Source organism: Uloborus diversus, chromosome 2 (genome assembly GCF_026930045.1).
Source record: "Uloborus diversus isolate 005 chromosome 2, Udiv.v.3.1, whole genome shotgun sequence".
Lineage (NCBI taxonomy): Eukaryota > Metazoa > Arthropoda > Arachnida > Araneae > Uloboridae > Uloborus > Uloborus diversus.
The window spans coordinates 185,146,510-185,169,030 of record NC_072732.1 but is presented as its reverse complement, the minus strand read 5'-3'; the positions used below and the strand labels follow the sequence as shown (position 1 = coordinate 185,169,030).

The following is a 22,521-nucleotide window of genomic DNA, read 5'->3' as shown; positions in this document are numbered from 1 at the left end:
TTTTAATCGCAGGAACTTTTAAGTTATTTAGAAACAGTTGATTTCCTTCTGATGGGAGTTTTAAAGGTTTGATGTTCTCATTTTAAAGGGACATTATTCTAATCAGGATTTGTAGTGACCGTCGACCCTATTTTGGGACGATTTGTCCGGTAAGAAGCTATACAACAATTTAGATAGCCGGTGTAGCGCTGGACATCATTTGAAAGAGATCGGGATGATAATGGAAATGTTTGACTTCATTTAAGAATTGTTGACCTCACTCGAATTGGAATTTTTGAGAATTACCCAAACTAACTTCTTTACAACGTTTTTTAACCGACTTCAAAAAAGGAGGTTATGATTTCGTATTGCGGCTTTTTATGCGTGTTTTCAAATTATTCCAACACTACTGGACCGATTTGAATTTTTTTTTTTTTTTTTTGGAAAGGTATATTTCCCAGATGGTCCCATTGTAATTTGGTCTGAATCTGATAAAGGGTCCCGGAGAAATCCAAGAAACCTTAAATTTCATACGTCATGGTAACGTGGTGTTGCTGTGATCGGTGTATTTTCACACCTAAGGTTTTGGCTTTCTCTTGAACGATATTTAATTCTCGCGGCACATGGATGATTAATTTTCTCAATGCTGCGCCGCATGGTAATTTTTTATTATAGGTGTTATTAATGTATTTATTACTGCATAGCAAAGCAGTAAATTAAATTTATTTTGCTACTTTAATAGTTGAATCAATTACCTTAATATTTTATTTATTTAGTAAATAACTTTATTTAGGCACTAAAATATAAAGTTCTTTATTTAATATTCCAATTTTTAAACATATTTAGTGCTCAATTGAGGGGGAATTGAATACAGAACACCCCTCCCCCACGATTTAATTTATATTCTTTAATAATATACAGGATGGTTACGATTAAAGTTACCCTGTTTAGACCCCTCTAGTGACCGTTCTACACATCGGATTTCAATGAAACTTGGAATATAGATTATATAGACCATTATGCAATAAAAAAAATTAGTTCAAAAATCTAATACCAGGGTAGAAAAGGGCGCATGAGTCAAATAAGACGGAGACTGTGTCACAAAATCAATTTTATTTACAGAATTTGTTCAATGTGCATTCCATCTGCGTCAATCACGTGTTCAAAACGTGTTATAGCGTGAGCCACAGTTGCACGAAGGGTTTCCCTATCAATAGCATGAATATGGCGCCTTATGCTATCCTTTAATTCAGGCACCGTCCGTATACTTCCACCACAGACTCGATATTTCAGGAAGCCCCACAACCAAAAGCCACATGGATTTAGGTCCGGAGATCGCGGGGGCCAAGCTGTAGGAAAATGCCTAGAAATTGTCCTGTCAACACCGAAATGCATACGAAGCAGTGTCTTTACTGGACGAGCAATACGAGGGGGTGCACCATCTTGCATAAAGACACTTGAGTCCAAACACGCTCGTTGTTGCAAAGAAGGAATGACTTGCTGCTCAAGAAGTGCGCAATATCGGGAACCTGTGACGGAACACCTTTTAGGATCTCGAAGAAATAGGGACCGAGGCTGAAATCACCGTTGAAACCATACCATACGGTAATGTAATCGGGATGCAGTAACAGTTCATACACAACATTGTTGTTGCCGTTTGTTTTACGTGTGCAGAGCGCCCCCTATCGTCGATTTTTTAACTTTTTTTTTTTTTGCATAATCCTGCTTCCCATGGTCTATATAATATACATTCCAAGTTTCATCGAAATCCGATGCGTAGAACGGTCACTAGAGGGATCTAAACAGGGTAACTTTAATTATAACCACCGTATACATTATAACTGTGTATGATTTCTGAAGTTTGACCAATATTCTAGATTTACTATTTCACGATGCCGCCAGTTCAATTTGAAATTAGAGTTATATTAATAAGCAGGCTTCAAAAAAAAAAAAAAAAAGAAGGAGGTTCTGAACTCGTCGGATTTTTTTTTTTTTTTTTGTACAATGTTCCATAAATACTCGAAGACTCCTGTACACAGAGGCGTGCACAGGGAGGGGGGAGGGACACATGTTGGCCCGGGCCCGAGCCTGGACGGGGCCCAATATTTTTGTAACTAACGGTGAAATAGAGGGGTAAACAATATGGATCGGGGTCCGGAAAAGTCATTTGTGACGGGCTCCAAAATTTCTGCGTACGCCCCTGCCTGTACCAATAAGGAAAAGTCTTTTTTTGTTTGAAATAGCATAATTCCTCAGCGGTCTAATGTTAATCAAGTTCAGGTTTGATGAAATTGAGAGAACTCTTCAAATATCGTACTCACATTTAAATTGATTTGTACTTTATTAACTTTGTATATCGTTTCACTTAGTGAACCGGTTTTTGTGCTTTTTTTGTTTAGTGGTGGTTTTGTTTAGGGGTGGTCTAACTTAAGTTCCAAATCTTTGATTTACCCTATTTGTTCTTTAGAGAAAAGTTAATTGTAAACCCATACAACACAAACTGATGGAATAGACGTTGAAAAGTCGTCGAATCTGGTCTAAACACTCGTCTATAACTGATCTAAAAACCGTCCCTAACTCTTCGAAATATCCCCTCAGAACAGTCGAAAGTCGTCTTGTACACGTCGAAAAGATGACTACAATGGATGAAAAATGGTGGAATTAGATCAAAAATAGACGATATCCATAGCGCTAGGTAACGTTACCAAGAACAGTTATAGATAATCTAAAAAACGTCTTCTAGGTGCGCTTATTAACGCAGCACATCTTTTTTTAATTCTAGACTGTTAATTGTAATGTTTATACGACACATTACATTTTCCTTAACCTTTTAACATTCATACATTTTTGTGTAATCTGCCAGTTCAATTTTTTAGTACATATTGCAATTACACTCTTAAACTTAAAACCTTATTTTCAATTCTTCATGTGTGTAAGCTTATTTTTTTTATCCAACAGTCTTATTTCCATATATCATTTTGAATCATCAACAAGATGAATAAGCTTACCGAAATCAATAAGGCGCTATAAAACAGACGCTAAAATATCAGAAATAAAAAGCGGCGGTGCTGCTCAACGTACGTTGAAGCACGTGCTTCAACACTAATAACATAGTAGTCAACAAGTGTTGCCAATTATGTCAATAAATTATAAATATCATCATTGTCATAAATATTTTTTAAAAATAAAGTTCTAGCCCTTTAACCGTTGTTACATGAACTAATGAACTATTTTTAATTCACTTTTTGCAGCATTTAGCACCACCGCAATCCGCTCTCACCCATCACTGTTTGTGTTGATTCTAGTGGACACTTCTATTCATTATTCAACGTTTAGTAGACGACCCTTGTGGATGATCTAATTTACGTCTGTAAAGGATAACTAATAGACGTCCAATTATAGACGTTTAATAGAACATCTAGAAATGACGTTTATTAGTCGTAGAATAGACATCACCTTCAGATGTAGATGAGTTTAGATGAGTTTCGGCGAGAAATAGTCGTTTTATAGACGAGTGTGCTGTGTGGGAAACAATAAATTTCATGCAATTTCCCTCACAAACAATTAAATATAAAACCCATTGATAAACAAAGGCCATAAAACAAAGGTTTATACTTTCTTTACCTATAGTTTAAGAAAGTACTAAAAATATATATTATTATTTTTAGTACGTTCTTTAAATATCCTCTTTTTGCTACTAGAGGGCGCCTGTGATGCAGGGAATGTTATTGCTGCTAATTTGATAAGTGTTTTCTTACTATAATTTTTCATTATTACTGTCTAGTTTTAGATTTTTTTACTTCACTTTATCATGTAATTTAGTTTTATTGTGTTTTGGGGGCTCATTTTTGCTGTTATTGTATTCTTGAAGTGTTTTTGCATTTTTTGGAGCTAAGCCTAACATGTGGTGATCTCTTGGTTTTTGATCTTGTGTGCTTTATTGGGTGTAGCAACTCTGTTTATTTACTGCTGTTTTTAGTATTTATTCTTCTATTATATTTAGTATATTCTGTGTTTTTTTGCATTTTTATCTTTCTGTATTGCCTTTTGGAACATATTCACTGAGTAGAAATGGGTGTTATATGCATTATGAAAGTGGTAAAGAGTGGGAAGGGGGACAGGTGGATCTCTTGTGATTTATGTTATATGTTCTGCCTGTATAAGGGGGAAAATGAGTCTGTTTTTGAGGAGGATTATATTTGCACTAAATGTGCTGAACTCTCAGACTTAAGACTTAAGATGCTAGTTTTGGAAGCCCAGTCAGCATTAGGGTGTAGGCCAGTTGTAGAGGGTATAAATGTTCCAGAGATTCAGGGGGAAGTTTCAAATGAGGAGTTAGATTGGGAAACGAAGGGTGTAATTTTGGGGGACTCTATGGTAAGAGAGGTGGGTAACACAGTTGGGAGAGTAAAGCGTAAGGTGGCTAGGTGTTGCTTACCAGGGGCTCGGGTAAAAGACGTTAATATGGTTGCTGAAAAGAAGGGAGTATTGAATAAGGAGGACATGGTTACTTTGTGGGTGGGAACAAATGATGTAGGCCTCAGTAAAAATGAGGAGTTTTCTAGGGAATGGGAATCCCTGTTGGATAAAGCAACCAGCTTTTCGACGAATGTCCAAGTGGTTGGTTTGCTTCCCAGGTATGGAGTGCATAGGAGCTGGCTAAATCAACGTGCGAGGTGTATGAACTTGCTACTGAAGTCAATTTGCGAAAAGCGCAGTATCAGGTTCATTGATGTATGGAGTCATTGTAAACGGGATTGGATTGCTAGGGATGGCCTGCATTTGAGCTCTACAGGGGTCAAAATGGTTAGTGGATTAATTTTAAGGGCTTCGGAGTCAAAAAACTAAGTTGGGATGGGGGGGCATGGTTCAAGCATCAGGTATCGAGAGAATGAAATTTTTTTTTGGGTATTGCTATAAACGGAAATAAAGTGACGAACAAGAGTAGAAATGTTAACAATTGTAATTTAGGAAATTTCAGGGTGTTAAATAAAAGCAACTTAGGCATGCTTAAAGTTTTCTATACCAATGCTCGCAGTATTAGGAACAAGATGGATGAATTGAAAAGCATAGTTATGGATGAGAAGTTGGATGTTATTGGAATTACAGAGACATGGGCTACCGAATCTGATGCAGAGTTATTACATACTAGCAAAAATACCCGGCGTTGCCTGGGTCAGTAATAATTATTAGAAAAAATCGTTACTTGCTTTTGTTTTCTGTTTTAAGTGAAAGAATTTAAAACACATCTTTTTGACGTGATTAAAAATCGAGTTTCTTCCTTACCCATAAAACTAAAATAGCAATAAGTATAAAGAACAAAGTAGTATTGATTTAGAAACGAAAGCACTATATTTAAGCATATACAAATTTAAAAAACATGAAATTAATCTTCTCATGTTTAAAAAGATTAATCTGTTGATACTTTTTTTTTAACATGGAGTCTAAAACCTTCTCTATATGGCTAATGAAGTACGAAGTGATTAAAAAAAAGTAGCTGCGCTCGTAATCCCCTTATACTTGCTTTAGTTACTTCGGGAAATTTCAATCATTGTAGCTCTTGGTGCGATTTTACCGAATTTGCGAAAGTCGTTTCGGGGTACCTTCGATGATGCTCCCCCATTCTTTCCTTACTTTGTAAAACGATATGATATTAATTTTCGTTACAGGGATATCGTCGCCGGTTTTTGGTCACCATAAAATGGCGATAAACAGTTTCATCCGAAATGTTACCAAAATAAGTAAAAAAATTTGGTGATAGTTCAAAATTGTGCAAAAAGGAAAATTAATGGAAGTTTTTGTGCTGTTTATGGATTTGCCTAATTTAGTTGCTGGATTATTTAACACAGTAAAAAAAGTCTTTTGAAAATTCTTTGATTGGCGATATTTTGTTTACATGGTGAAAGCTGAGAAACATTATGACGTAGTCTTTGGCTTCAAAAACAGCAACGTTGAAAAAACTGCCAAATGCATCAGCTACGGAAATCTTTCTGCATAAATTTTGGCGATCTGCTGGTTGTTTGAATAATGAGTAAGTGTTCAATCAGCATAAATAATAATAAAAACCATTAATTACATTAAAGTTCCGTTTAAATGGAAAATCATCAGCCAAATCATGTATTATTTGCCAATCTTGTGCAAAAATCTTACTTCAAGATTTGACTTGAGAAAAGCCTTGAACAATCACGAAAAGCAAAGAAAGTCAACAATACAACAATTGTCACTATCGACAGGGAGTTGAGATGATACACTAAATACTGTATTGAGTTGAGGAAAGCCTTCGAACATGGATCTAAAAAGCTCATAACTCGTTTTTTATTCTACTTAGAAATTTCGAACAGGTGCCATCTTCAGCAGAAAAATCAGAGCTTTCGATGGACATATAATGTAAATATGTGCAAGTATTTTTTCATCCCAATATTAGAGACTTTATACAAAAATTGTGTTTTATTGCCCCCCTAAGGGGGTTTTGCCCCCCATAACAGGACGAAAACTACCCTATGTGTTATTCTGATGCATAAGCTATATTATTGTAAAGTTTCATCAAAATCCGTTCAGTAGTTTTTGCGTGAAAGAGTAACAAACATCCATCCATACATCCATACAGACAAACTTTCGCATATATAATATTAGTAAGATTGCTGGGTATAATTTGTTCAGACAGGATAGAGTAGGTAAAAGAGGTGGTGGGGTTTTATTTTATGTTAAGAGACAATTTTATTTGCAATGAATTGGTCATAAATGATAAGCCTACTGATATTGATATGGTTTGGCTGGAGTTGATGAGCAGTAAGGGCAAAAAGCTACGCTTTGGAAACATTTATAGGCCACCTAATTCAAACCAGGGACAAGATGAACAGATGTACCGTATTATTAGTGACATGTCCAGTAAGGGATCCGTTATCATAATGGGGGATTTCAATTTTCCGGGTATTGATTGGAATAATTTTTATCCTGGTAATGGCAAAGAAGAGGAATTTTTAAAAGTAATTGGTGACTGTTTCTTAGATAGAGTTGTAACTCAGGGAACTCGAGAGGAGGCAATTTTGGATCCAGTTTTTTGTGACATAGGTAGTTTTGTTCAGGGGTTGAGTGTAGGGGAGCATATTGGAGATAGTGACCATAACAGCATTAGGTTCCGGGTTAAATTTGAAGTGTGCAAAGATGATAATTTTAGGTTTGTGCCCAATTTCAGAAACACCGATTTTGTTGCACTTAGGCACAGCTTGAAAGAGGTTTTTTTCGTCAGGATTGGAGAATAGCGACGTAGATCAGCAGTGGACGGAATTTAAGGATAAACTTGCTAAAACCGTTGGGGACTATGTTCCATTTAGGAGAAAAGGTGTTAGTACCAAAATTTGGCCCATGTGGTTCTCCAGGGAGACTAAAGAAGCTCTTAATTATAAGCAAGCCACTTTTCGTAAGTTTAAAGAAACTGGTCAGAGTGCGGAGAGGCTCCAGTATGGTAAGGCAAGGCGAAATTTTAAGTATTTGGTACGGATTCAGAAAAGGGAATTGGAGTAAAGGCTGGCAGATGACATTGATGGGAACCCTAAGAGGTTTTTTGCGTACGCTAATTCTGGGAAAGCTCGAAACAGTCAAATTAGGCCTTTGGTTGATGAGTATGGACATTTAATCCATAACGATAGGGATATTGCAAATGTTCTAAATAACTTTTTTTCCAGTGTGTTTAACGATAACTGTATCTCAACAGTTGACACTAACAAGACACAAGCTATTATACAGCTTGAGGATTTTGTATTTTCCAGGGAGGAGGTTTTATTTCATTTGAAAAAGATTAAAGCAACTAAAGCTCCGGGACCAGATAATATTTATCCAAAAATTTTAGTTGAATGTGCAGAGGAATTAGTGGATGTTATTTTGAATATTTTCAATGCTTCTTATAACTCGGGGACGGTGCCAGAGGACTGGAAGCTGGCTAACATAACGCCACTCTTCAAGAAGGTGTCTAAAGGTATTGCTGGGAATTATAGACCAGTAAGTTTGACTTCGGTGATTTGTAAGATTATCGAAACTTTGATCAAAATTAAGATCATGATGTTCTTAGAGACTAATAGTCTGTTGACTAGTTTGCAGTATGGTTTCAGGAAAGGTAAATCCTGTACTACTAATTTATTGCATTTCTACGACAAGGTTACCTCAGCTTTAGATAACAAAAAATGTGTGGATGTTGTTTATATTGATTTTCAAAAAGCTTTTGACAAAGTACCGCATGTTGCTCTTCTCAGCAAGTTAGCTGACATTGGAATAGGAGGAAAAACTTTACTTTGGGTTAGAAATTGGCTTACTGGTAGGAAGCAAAGAGTAGTTGTGAGAGGAAATCATTCTAATTGGAGTGATGTTTTAAGTGGGTTCCTCAGAGATCAGTTTTAGGGCCTCTTTTGTTTATTATATTTATGAATGACATCGATGAAAATATTTCTGGAAGCATGAATTGTTTTGCTGACGATGTAAAAGTTATGGGGATTGTCGAAAATGAAGAACAAGTAAAACAGCTGCAAGAGGATTTAGATCATATTACTAAGTGGGCAGATAAATGGGGTATGGCAGTTAATGTAGGGAAATGTCAAGTGCTACACTTAGGTCATGGAAATAAGCGTATGAGATATCGTTTACAGGGTTCAGTCATAAATCAGGCAGAAAATGTTATGGATCTGGGTGTCTTTATAAATCAGGACTTCAAGTTTAGTCAACAGTGCAGTATTGCTAGTAACAAAGCCAACAAAATGCTTGGGTTCATCAATAGATCTATTTCAAACAAATCTAAGAAAGTTCTTCTGCCTTTATATAGGAGTTTAGTAAGACCTCATTTGGAGTATGCTGTTCAGTTTTGGTCGCCTTATCTGAAGAAAGATATTTTCGTATTGGAAAGGGTTCAAAGAAGGGTAACTAAATTAGTAAGGGGACTCTCAGATTTAGATTATGATACCAGACTTAATAGGCTTCACATGTATAGCCTGGAGCAAAGGAGAGTGAGAGGGGACATGATTCAGTTATTTAAATTTATCAAAATGAAAGATGTAAATGGATTAAATTTTTTGCGTTGAAAGCAGGACAAGGGGTCATTGTTTTAAGCTATTTAAATCTCAGGCTAACTTGGAAATCAGGAAAAATTACTACTTTAGCAGGGTCGTGGGCACTTGGAATAGCTTACCGGAAGAGGCGGTAATGAACAAGGGAGTGGATAGCTTTAAGAGGGCCATTGATCTTCATTGGGGACTAATTAATTGACTAGGACCAGCCTAGCTGGGCCCAGAGCCTGTTGCTGGTCGTCACATTTGTATTTGTACTAAGAGTAATGATAATGAAAATTGTGTATTAAGGATTCTCTGAAGCAAACATAAAATTAATTCTAGTGGAATTATTAATCTTTATCCATAGTGGGGCCATGTGAAGAAACATGCGACTTTTATCACGAGTTACATGACATTAATTGCGAAACATAAAATTACAATTTACAACATTACAATTCTAAAATTTACAATTTTACAAATTTAAACTTAAAGCGTTGCTTGCTTGCAATAAATCGCTTGGAGTAAAATATCGTAATTTTGAGCATATACAGTGCAAAGGAGAGGTTTCGGTTTCCTGCGGAACTTTTTTTAAAATTGCAGTTCATTTTTAGGGGGGACCTTACTCAGGGAAACTTACTGAAACTAAAGTTCTAAATACGCAGCTTGCTTAGGCTATCTTTGGTGGCGTTAAAGGATGAGTTGGGAAGACTCGAGGGAGCTCTCCCGAAACATTTTGACACTAAAGCACAACTCAGGATAGGCAAGGGTATAGTGAGGACTGAGGAGGTTCTTCTTGGGATTTTTTTTTCTTCCAAAACTGAAGTTTATTGTAAGCTATCTTTCGGGTGGGAAAGTGCGGAGATCCTCCACTGAATGGTCCTCGAAATTAAAAAATGCAATTTCAGGTTATCTTTGACGACGTAAGTGATAAAGTTGCGGTTGTTAGAGCTCCCTCCGAAAAGTTTCAATATCGAAATCTTAGATACAAAACTACGTTTTCATATAGGGACTCTATTTCAGACTATCCACTATCTTTGGCAGTTAGGGAAAGAGTGGTAGTTCGGAGACCCTCCTCCCCTGGAATATTTTCAAAATTGATGTCCTAAAAAAGTATTTATTTATGCGTTTTCAGGACCTAAATTTCTCGTTATTACACCAATCAAAAAGTTAAACCTGATTTTAAATTTGCGAGGAGAAACGCAATTTGCTAACCAACAATCTGTGTCTGCTAAAAATATAAAAAATCAAAGATATTTACGGATTTATTTCATTAAGGATTGAGATTTTCCCCCCAAACATTATTCGCTTTTTGATTTTGAAACAACTTCGTTTTTCAAAGACACGTTCCTTTCCAGCATATAGCCCCAGGCATTCGTTTCAATTTTGTATTTAGATGAATTTTTGCTATTTAAGTTGATCTACATGTGTTGTTCCTGAAAAAACTTGATATTACGATAGGAGGGGGGACCACGTTTTTAAACCAAAATTTGCTTGGGTTAATCCTTGAATTAACGCAAACGATTTGTAACCACGACGACGAAACTTAGTCACTCTGAATAAATATTAAAAACAATGAGCGAGAGTTATTAACATCATCATGGCAATCTAAAAATCATAGGAAAATAAAAAACGGTCAAGTGAGAATACATAGTTATTCCCCATTGCTTTAAAAGAAAAAAAAAAATCAGGAATATCAGAACAAAAAGCTAAAAATCAGGACAAAATATTTTTCATTGGAAAAAGCAGGACAACTATGAACTCTGAAAGATTTCTTACTGTCTTAATGAGAGTAACTATAGTTGTGGCAAACCTAACCTGACAGCGCCGTAATGCTGTGATTAGAACCAGTGTAGCCTTCACATTGTAGTCAGGTTAGGTTAGCCCCAACTATAGTAGCCTAATAAGACATCTATAGTCGAGCATGAGCTGGAATATTCTACCCCCCCCCCCTCCCATTTCCCTTCAGTACATGTCTCTTTGAGCTCTAACTTAGGGCTCACGTATTGCGGTTCCTTACATTAGGGGGACAGAGGGACTCTAGTCCCCCCCTCCCAGTTGGGATAAATTACTTTAACTATTTCATTTATTACTTTTCAATTGACTTCTCTATTACATAAAGAATTTTGTTTTCTTTTTTATAAAGAACACAATGCATGTTTGAATGAAAGCATTTTTGTTTGCTAAAGAAGTAATATTGGACTCAGAGGCCAGAGCGGCAGAATACATTTCACTCACAATTTTCAAATTCAAGTGAACCTAATATCGTGATCTGTCTATCAATTTTTCTTTGATGGAATGAATAACTAGAACTCAAAAAAAGAAATATGTAGACGCACCTAGAAGAGTCATTTTGATCCAAGAAGCTATTTGCAAAATAATAGATTTCCTTTTCAACTTATAAAAAATAAGGAAAGAACTCATATGGTAGTTTCTTGGCAAAACCATAATATTAATGGAAATGGCATGTAGTTAGTTCACGGGAAAAAAGAGCTTCTGAATTATTTGATAAAACTTATGTATTATGAAGCTATTCTTAATTACATAGTATTTTACAGTTAAAATATAATTTAATTTATAAAAACTCAAATGAGGTATGGTTTTTTACCAACCTTGCCTTCGTATTATAATCATTATGACAATGTTCCTAGTTAAAAGCATCTAAAAGCAGCCTAATTTAAAGCATCTCGGTGGAATTATACAGTTTAGTATATAGTATTTAATTGGCTTGGAATGTTAAAGATATTTTACGTCCAAATTCAAAGCACATAATATTTATGTATTTAAAAGTAGATTACAGTCGAACCTCGTTAAACCGCCAACCTTAGTGACGGGCCAAAAGTTGCCGAAACTCGAGGGTGGCGGTTTAACGAGGTTTTTTTTCCTTATCCTTCATAAATGCATGGTTTTAAGAGAATATAATTAAAAATATGTATTTTCCTTCCCAATTGATCTTTGAATCATAATAGAAAATGGATACTAAGACAATAAATAAAACAAACACAAATATTTAAAAGATAAACTTACCAGCATGAACCAGTTTAATGTTTAAAAAAATAACTATCTACAGTGCTTTGTTTTTTTTTTTTTTTGTTTTTTTTTTTTTTTTTTTGTTGGGTACATAACTCATCCACATTTTTTTCAAGACGGAGTACATTGTTAATCATTTCTCTGTCAGTTTTTTCGTTTTGTTCGAAGTAGAGTCTAAGTTTTCTGACGTAATGCTCTGCTTCTTTCCCGGTAATTTTTGGTTCTGATTCCTCTTTGTCACAATCCGATTTACTGTGGTCTGATACTTCGAGAGCTTTAAAAAAATTAACTATTTCTTCATCTGTCAACACTTCAAATATTGGCCTGTCATGGTCAATGTTTAAAAATTCATCCGCGTTCATTTCAAGGCTAAGCACCTCGTTCGCTTCTTGAAATGTTTCATTAAAAGCTGTAATTGCAGGGTTTGGAAAAATCTGTTGGTCAACATTTGCATTGGCTCTTATCAATCCAGTATGTTTCCAACAGTTTTTGATTGTGTCCTCACTTACACAGTCCCAGATTTTTTTCACAAAGTAAATTGCATCTTTCAACGTAACATCACATTTACGATTTTCATTTATATCCTCCACGGTTTTCTTCACCAAAAAAAGTCTGTAATGGGCCTTAAACGATTTGATGATGACAGCATCCATTGGTTGCAGAATTTCTGTGGTGTTCAGTGGCAAAAATTCTATTCTCACATTAGACAGTTTTTTTTAATTTGTGGCATGGTGCATTGTCGAGAATTAGCAGCACGTTTCTTTTTTGCATTTTCATCGCGTTGTTAAACACATTCACCCAGTCAGTAAATTCAACTTCATTCATCTACGCTTTTTTATTGAACAATACTTCACATAGAGTTCCGGACAAAAATTTTTGAAACAATGAGGGTTTTTGGCTTTACCGATGACTTCTAAAAGTCGTTTGTCGCTTTTATCAGAATATGTGCAGTGCACAGTTGTTATCCTGGTTTTCTTCTTCTTCACACCTTTTTTGGCTTTATTTGAAATCGTTTTGGAGGGCATCATCGCAAAGAACAATCCAGATTCGTCCATATTGTAAACATCTTTCAAGTTGTACTCTGCAATAATTTCAGCTAGCTTTGTCTTCCCAGCATTAAGTTTTGTGACATCAACTGTAGCAGTCTCACCATGACGAGTGTGCAAACACAGGACATTCCTTTTTTTTAAATTGGTCGAGCCAACCGTTACTGTACAAAAAGTTTTCAATGTTCAGTTCTTTACCAAAAGTTTTTGCTTGTTCCTTTATAACTTCATCAGTCACAGCACCGTGATTTTCATTCACTTGGGTTATCCACATGAGTAGAGCATTTTCCAAATTTTCGTGCTTTCCAGTTTTTATCTTCTTGAATGTATGTAATGATTTCTCTAATCCTAACCACTTTTGTTTCTCCTGCAGAATATCTCTAACGGTTCTTCAGTTAACTTTTTTTCCCAGAATATTGGAGAAATGATTGGCAATAGATTGCTGATTTGCAGCTAGATCTTTTTCCTTAAACTCACAAATTAGAATTTTTCGTGCGCGCTTAAAATAGTTTTCGACATTTTTACACTGCAAAATGAGAGAATAGGACGTTATAGAACGCTGATACCTAAAAACAACAGTCGTTTGCAAAACCTGCATAAGATGTCAAAGGTTTCGCCTCACCCCCTCCCTCCCCCAAGCCCCAAACCAGATCCAAGAAGGGGTGGAGAATAGCTCAGTAAAGGCGAAATGTCAAAATGAAGAGTAGAAACGTGGAAGAGCTGATAAGCTCAGGTTAAGAATACTTGGAGATATTGAAAAGAATGCTCCTTGGGGAACTGAGCTCCGCAAGGGACGGATTAATGGGTAAATGGCCAGAAAGAAGAGGTGGAGCTGAATGTTGACAGAGAGCGAAAGAAAGCTGGACAATTACCTGGTGACTAATCTAGGGAAATTTGTTAAGGGCAACACATTGTGGGCAACAAGAAGTGGCAGGTGCAAGTGATGGCATATGCATGATTTCTGTGTACATAGTTACGCTCTAGTAAATGGTTTATCTCCTACTTTGAACTGCCTGACATTCTTTGAATAGAGGGTATTGAAAAGTACCCATTGTATAGTCTATCTTCTCTAGTCTTGCTTTCAATATGGCGGTTTAAACAGTTATTTTAACATGCTGAGTATGTAGTTTCCATCGAAAATCAATGGCGGTTGGCGGACAGTGAGGTGGCGGTTTAATGAGGGAATTTGCACTACATTCCAATATGAAATGGTTTTTTTCAGTCTTTCTTGGCGAACTAAGAGGATGGCGGTTTTTCAGGGGGTGGTTTAACTAGGTCGGACTGTAATTGGCCTTAAAAGGTCCATAAAAAAACACTTAAAAATAAAGTCATAAAAATTTTGCCACAAAACAATGTATAACGCGGAAGGGGGGTTCAATTACCGGGGGCCCCTACAAAAATTATTTTTGTATCAACCTCTGGCTCCTGAATTTACATGATGATTTAGGCTTGGGCTTTGTTTGTGGGTTGCTTAAAAAATGTGGAACATTAATTGATTATTTATGCACGACTGCATTCATAGATAAACCATATCCTAGATCAGCAGTATGAAACATGCCAGGGGTGTCCACCATTTTCATTTTTTGGGGAGGGGGGGGGGGCTTTGCAATACCATGGGGGGGTGCCTTTGCTTTTAGGGGGAAGGCACCCCTGGAACATGCAGGAGTTTCTTGTGCGACTTTTGAAAAAGCTAGCTCTAATAGTATTCAACTAGATTGCTCTCTCACTTGGATGTATTTCTACAACACATCCCATATGTAGTAAAAATATTAGCTGAACTGAGAAGTACATAGAAAATGCTAGATGAATATGTACACTGTACATGTGTAGGACAATATAATTTAAACACTTTATAATATAGGAGAAAAAAAATGGAATAACTCAAAAACTTTTCAGTGAATGTATTTTTTTTTTTAAACTTTGACCATAAAAAACCTTGCTAAGGCTCATACTTCTTTTTAAAAAAGTTTCTTATGAAGTGAGGGGTGGGTAGTACCTGAAAAATTACTACTTTAGTAGGGTTGTTGTGAGTACTTGGAACAGCTTACGGGAAGAGAGGCCGAGGATCTTCATTGGGGACTAATTAATTGACTAGGAACAGCCTAGCTGGGCCCAGAGCCTGTTGCTGGTCAACATTTGTATTTGTGTTTTTTAAACAAAATAGAAAGAAGGAGAAATATCTGTTATGAAAAAAAAAAAACTGAATGATACAATGTTGTTCATTGTAAAAGTGGTGTAACTCCATATTTTTTTAACATTTATTTCTTTGCTAAATGGTATTGCATTCAGTTATATTTTTCAGTATGACAATCCAGTAACTCACTTTTCTTATGACTAATAGTAGCTGAATACTTGTGATATTACCCTCAAGATAAATCTGCAAAGGGCTTATTTTTTCAAAAACCAATTAGAAGGAGATAATGCACTTTTACCATGAGTTGTACTACATTGCTTTTTTCACCCCCAGATAATTACTTTACTGACTGAAAGTTTTCCTCAAATTTACTTTCTCATTTTAATATTTTTTTTAGTTTTACAACTTTTACAAAAGAGAAAAAAAAGGCAAAATCAAAAAATATTTTAATGAATTTTTTTTCTCTACATCAACTAGAGTCTTCTATATTTCAAACATTAACAATCATGGAAATAAGAAACAAAAAACTAGCAAAAATAACCTTTCAAACAGAAGTGGATTTAGCTACACATTATAATGAAATAACAAAATGTATGTTTAAGTTTGAAAACAGTAGCTGCACTCATTTTTCAATGGAGTTCTTTACAACTTTATTTTCAGGACTTTCCTTAAGCTTTCAGGTATAACTAAAAAACAGAAAATGTTTTAAAAAATCAAATGTTATTATGTTGAATTGAAATAGTTTGAATGAATAAAAAGGTAGGCAGATAATTTAAAATGGAAAACATTTAACCAAGATTTTTCGAAAATAATCAAAAAGTGGAATTTTTACTAGAAGAAGATGTTGGGACATTTTTCAATTAAATCAGTCCAGAAAAGAAGAGTAAGAAGAAAAGAAAAAAATCGAGTTATAGCAATAGTCATAAAATTCAGAATAGAAATTTCAGTAACAAAAGCCAAAACTGGATTTAACCCTCTCAGAACTTTTTCTTTTTTATTTTTTATTTTTCTTTTTAATTTTTATTTATTTATTTGGTTGTTATTGTTTTTAGTCCCTTTCATAAATTTGTTTTTTGTGAGTTATGTTTTTTCTTTTGCTGTATGTTGGTATTTTTAACAGAGAAAGAAAGTATTCGTAAAAAGAGAAACTAAAGATATGATACATTAAAAAAAAAACCTTGGAAAGATTAGAAAAGAAAGTCTTCATTAAACCTCCAGACAATGTATTAGGTTCATAGTTTTCGTCAAATCTAACATTTAGCTTATTCTGTTGTGAGCGCCTTTATTTAGTTTCTTGTAATTAGGTCATTTTCAAACTGCTAAGAGCAGTTGATACTTTGATTCATCATTTCTTTTTTGTACGAGCTATTTTGAGCAGGAATGGCTTTTTGCCGGCAGAAACTGGTTTTTGCCTTGCCAGTGGCAGAAACTGGCAAAAACTTGAAAGCATCTTTAACTACTTAAGTAATTACTAAATGATATTTGTTTAAGTAAACTAAAAAATTAAACTTCATTTCATCATTTAAAAAAATAAAATCCTATGCTAATGCCCTTGATTTAGTTCGAAAAGGGAACTATTCAATTGCAGATGCTCGTAATGTTTGGATTAATCTAACAAAAGGATGAAAAATCATATAGGTGCTCAGAAAAGAGGAGTGACGTACAGAATTAAAAGGCATTTCTGATTTTAATTTGCTCACTTATATGCTTCATCTAAATTGTTTGTGATTGAAATTATCACGTGCTTCAAGAAGAAAGTGCCAGAATTTTACTGGCTAATATTAATATAGATTTTGTACCTAATGTCACAGCTTTGCAAAACAAATTGGCCCTATTTCTCGAAACTTATTTTTCCAGTCGAATTTCTCCCACTACCCCAGTTACTACACGGTGAACCAGTTTAAAAATACAACAGATGAAAGTTTCACAAACATTGCTTGTTCCTTCATGCATTGCCTGCTAGCTCTTCTGTTGCAAGAATATTATAAAGTTTCTCATTTGTACATATTAGATTGAGAAACTGTTTAGATTTTAGAAACCACCTATTCTAAGAAGCAACTACAGGGTCCAAACAATGTAACATTTGATTTTAAATTGTGGTAATATCGTATTTAAATTGTGCTTTGGTTAATTATTTTTCCATGCACTTCCTATTGCATGTCAATAATTTAATTTTTTTTCATTTCGTGAGATTTTGCCAGTTTCTGCCGCAAATGTGGCATTAAGTGGTTTTTGCCATGTCGGTTTTCACCGGTTTCTAACAATGGTTTTAACCGCCTCGGCAGAAACTTGTCAACCCTGATTTTGAGGCATAGTAAGTAGTTTTCCTGCTAACGACTAATAAAGTGCATGAGTTCAATTCTTTCTGTTGCATTAGTTTTCACTCCTAACCTTTACTAAAACAGCTAAATTCTATGAAAATGCATTTAGTTGGAAGTGTACTTCAATTTCAATTCAGATTTTTTAAGGCACGCAGATGTAATTTTTTTTATTCAAACATGGTTTTAAAAAAAAGTAATGAAAAGTTTGATATTAATCCTAACACTTATAAAACATAACACTGCCTTGTGCAAACAATTTTACTTAATAATTGTGCTTTGTTAGATGTATCTTTGTCAATCCAACTGTTTTTAAATTAATTACTGATGTAATAACCTAAGGATTTTTCATAAAATGGGCTTGAATATAAGAGCAAAAAAAAAAAAACGTTTTTTTAAATACAAATTCTGAATAAAAGAATGTCTTTTCGAAATATTTGAAAGTTTTATTTACAAACTACAGCTGACTCTCTGTTTAACGACGCTCTATTTAACGACTTTCTCTATTAAACGACGGCTTTTCAGGGTACCAGATGGTCCACTATAGTGATAAAAGCATTCTATTTAAGGATGCTTTCTACTTAAGTACGATTCTTTGTGGTCCCTTGAAAATCGTTAAACAGAGAGCCAACTGTAATATGTATCATTAATTTTATATTAATTAGAAATTGTAGTGATCAGAACAGTTGCCATAATAGTACCTCTTGGAGTTTGAGGATCTTCTTCGTGTAATAACTGAACTGTTGCCCACTATCATACTGACATTCCACCTACCATGATATCTACACTCCAAGTCCTTGATGTCTCAAAAAAATGTTTTTTGCTGCTCTTCACTAACTGACATTAATTTGTAGAATGTAGTCCAAATGCTGCTTCAAAATATACTTTCAAACTTATAAAAACACAAATCTTCGAATTTTATGAGCCTTTTTCCACGATAAATTTAAAGTTGGAATCATTTAAGTTTGAAAGGAATGTTGCAGGGATTTCCTTAAAAGCTTTCCAGGACACTTTTTCTCTTAAAAGCATTGTACTTTCAAAAAGTACATCTTTCAGAAAGTTTCCTAATATCTAGATCTGTGAAAACACTTGCTTTAGATTGAATAAATCAGAAACAATAGTTGCAAATATAGTAAGTGTTCTTTCAAAATGTTAAATCAAGAAACAGATTCCAAAAGTTTTTAAAAAGAAATATGTCAACAGGTCATACCAAGGGTGGATCCAGCTTCCTGTTTTGGAGAGGGTCATTCTCAGAAGAGGGGGGGGGGGGGGAGTGTAAGTTTATTTTTTGAGCACAAATAGGAGGCCCGGGAAATTTTTTTCAAAATAGAAGTCCCCAAAACTGAGTTTTAGGCTATCTTTTGTCACTTAAGGTAGAGAGGGAGGGGGGGGTCAAGACTCATGACCATGCCCGGATCCAAAGGGGGGGGGGCTTTGGATCCACGCCTGAGTTATACACTAATATTCAACCAGTTTTTTTATTTGAATCATACACCAGCGGCGTAGCAAGAATTCCTCAAGGGTGGGCATCCAAGCAAAAAGTAACCAACTCTGATACTTGAAAATTTAAATCGAAGCTGTCAGGATTTGATTAAAATTTCACATCTACATTTATTTTCATTTAGTTAAAAAGTCATCATAAATAGATAAAATTCATAAGTCAATGAAAATCATCTTCACAGAATTTTAACTTTGAGCTTCAAGGGAGGGGCCTGAACTCGGAGACACCCCTCTCCTACACCACTGCCAAATACCTGATTTCAAAGATTATCAACTTCAAATTTGACAGTTTGCGTGAACAAAACACATAAACTTGACTGAGAAGTGCATAAAAGAAATTTATTAAAATGTACTGTTACTATATATCCTGCATACCATGACACGTAATGGTTCCTTAAATTCTAATATATCACATTTAAAAACCAACATTCAAAATTCCAGTAGCGAAGTGCAAAACTATGTGTAAAAAATTACTCCCATGTAAATGGATTGAGCAATAAAAAAATGAAATGAAAGAAAAATGCAAATGAGCACGATTTAGGATTGCAGTCAAATCTTGTTTTAACAAAGTCTGTTACAGCAAAATTCTCATTGGTCATTTGTAGCTAAACTTACATTAGAGTAAAATAATTTCGCTGGTCCCTTGAACTTCTCTCAAAAAGGATTCGACTGTATATGAATAAATTTAATCCTACTTGGAACATTTGAAATACTATTCAGAGTATAACTGAGAGACACAAAATTTTACAATAACGTTTTAAAATAAAAACAAAATTTGAAGTATTCATTTCATAATACAACAATTACTTACATGTTTTCACATGACTTAAATCACAATAAGGTCTGTTATTAGTTTGCTTGCAACGACACAATAAGAACCGTCCAGTTTTGGAAGGTGTAAAGCGAACAGGCTTGAGCTGGTTCGGATCATTTTTATGTGATCCATCACAAAAAGGCTAAGAATAAAATAGAAAAAGCAATTAAAAACACTAAAAATGTATTAAGGTACGAGTTTTGCACACTAAACGCTAATGGATGAATATTTTAGAACAAAATAATTTAAATTTACAAATATACTGCAGTTTAGATCTTAAAAGGTATGAAATAGACATACCGTAGACCGTAAAATGGGGTCATTTTGAATATGCAGGGTTACATTGTTAAATCATGTTTATCCAATTTCAATCATTGAGGCAGGCTTTGTCTTAATGTGATGGAGATGACTGTTTTACTCTCGTTATGAGGGAAGTCATAGAAATTTGCTTCACCTGGTTGCATCATCCAGTGGCCCAACCAGCAGTGAGATCTAAAAATTTCTATTATAACTTAACTCTACCATCCAGGCTGGCATCTATAAATTTTGCCTCTTCCCCCTCCAACTCTCTGCAAGGAAATCCCTCCCAAGAGGCTAGCAGTGTATATTTGTAACGTTAATAAAGTCTCAGTGCTAGTTTTTTCCAGTTTTTTCTGCAATTTCTTAGGTTGTTGGGTCCGTTAAGGATATGGGCCCCTTGTTGAGAACACTCAGCAGGAAATTTTCCGAAATGAAAGGCCAAAGAATGCAATTACAGGCCCAGAATATTATATACACATATGTGTGCATGCAGATAATTTCATTGCTTTGATCTTTCGATGACCCACTTATCCCCCATGGCTACGTTACTGTGTACCCACATTTTAACCAAAGAACAGGGGCAGATCCAGAAATTTTCATAAGGGGGAAGGATCAAGTCTCAACGGCCAGCTTTGTACATGTACCTTCTACGTAAAACAGTATCAGTTAAGCAGGGGAAGGCATCCCCCTCATATGCTACAAAGCACCTCCCCGCATTCAAATGTGTGATCCCCATTCTTTCAAATTACACCCTCCTCTCCTACATTTTTCAAAGACGTAACCTGTACCTTGGTCATTTTTCCTCAAATTGATCATCTCTTAGAACACAATTCACAAGTATCATTAAACAAGAGACAATTGAATATTAGCACATTATACTCTCGATATCACTAAGTTGAAGGGAAGGTAAAAAAAAATTCGAGACATTGAGTTTTCGAGATAACAAGGTCAAAATCATTATAAAATAATACTCTAAAAATTAGTCACAGTAGTTAAAAATGAGTGGAAACATGCAATGAAAGTTGAAAAAAAGTATTAATATAATAACAAAAATTTTAACTTTTAAAATGAGCCTAAAATAATAGAGAAAAATTAATAAAAAAGAGTGTTCAAGTGAAGTAGCAAAATGCAGTGATTTACCACGACTAAACTTATCAAAGATTTGGATTACCAATTTGCAAACAAGTTTCGAGCGTCCCAGATCGAAAGAAGTTTAACAAAGGATTGAACCATTCCCCGTGTCTCTAAAGGGATTTTCCATTCATCTCTTCTTTACAAAGGTGGAAATGGGGTCAAAAGGTCAAACAAAGTGACGTGAGAAGGGGGCAAAAAGTTCTAGGCAGATTTTTTGGGTTTCTTAGGACTTACATTTTTCTGATGCCCCAGAGCTCTTGAATAAAAGTGAGAGTAGATTAGCTTCACAGGATTAATATCTAATCCCTGAGGGAAATAACAAAGGGTGTGAGAAATTTTTGGAAACATTCCTGAAGTTGCTTTGAGATAATAAACTGGAATTCCGGAACAATGTCTGACTTCGAAAAATATTCGACATAACAAGGTTTTGATTAAAAACTTTTTGACATAAGAATGAAAAACAACATTAGATAAATACGCAAAATCAAGGGGAAAAGTAATTATTCGTCGAATCAAGGTCTTTGAGATATCGAGAGTATATTGCATTTCAATGGAACTGATAATGCACATCAAATACAAGTTTAATTTTTTTTAAAAAAATCTCTTTAGTATATGACTAACCTGTTTTTTGCTTAAACCACAAGAGCACCAAGAATATGTTTTGTCCTTTTCCAAATTAACAAAAGTAGGAATACGTTTCGCAATAACTCCTTTGACAACAGGTTGAGCAGGAGCACTGCAGTACCTTAAAAAGAAGGAAAAATGATACAATGTGTATTTAAAAATCCTATTTGAGTAATGATAATTTAAACTCAGAAGGATTCATAAATAAACATTAGTGAATAAAATTTATGTCATGATAAAGCAAAATTTAATAATTATAGATATAAGTATTTGAAAGAATAGGTCACACTGATTGAAAAAAGAAAAGATCTGTGTCAGATGGGTTTAATGTAGAAATTATATCATTATATAAAATACCAACTAAATAAAGAAATAGAAAATACTTATTTTGTATTTGTTGGTTGTATTTGTTGGCTATTTTTTCTCTCTTTTTTTGGGAATGTACCCCTGTATAAATACAGTAAACTCTTGATAACTCGAAGTCCCAAAAGGGACCAGGTTTTAATTGCTTTTGATTTTATTGTCTTTTTCAAGAATAATGCATAATGGATTGACTAAAGCATTTATAGTTGGGATAAAATTATTTATTAGTACTCCATAAATAATCATT

The 22,521-nt window shown here is 34.7% G+C and overlaps 1 protein-coding gene across 1 annotated transcript in view; it reads right to left on the bottom strand.

Moving 5' to 3' along the window:
* Positions 1–15,645: 15,645 nt before the first annotated feature.
* Positions 15,646–22,521, bottom strand: part of LOC129217557 (CDGSH iron-sulfur domain-containing protein 3, mitochondrial-like) — a 36,306-nt gene continuing 29,430 nt past the window's right edge. The window contains exons 4-5 of the mRNA XM_054851881.1: positions 19,851–19,995; positions 15,646–15,907 (exon numbers count right to left, since the gene is read on the bottom strand). Coding sequence (XP_054707856.1) covers positions 15,864–15,907; positions 19,851–19,995 — 189 coding nt within the window. The 3' untranslated portion in view covers positions 15,646–15,863. The remainder of the gene's footprint in view (positions 15,908–19,850; positions 19,996–22,521) is intronic.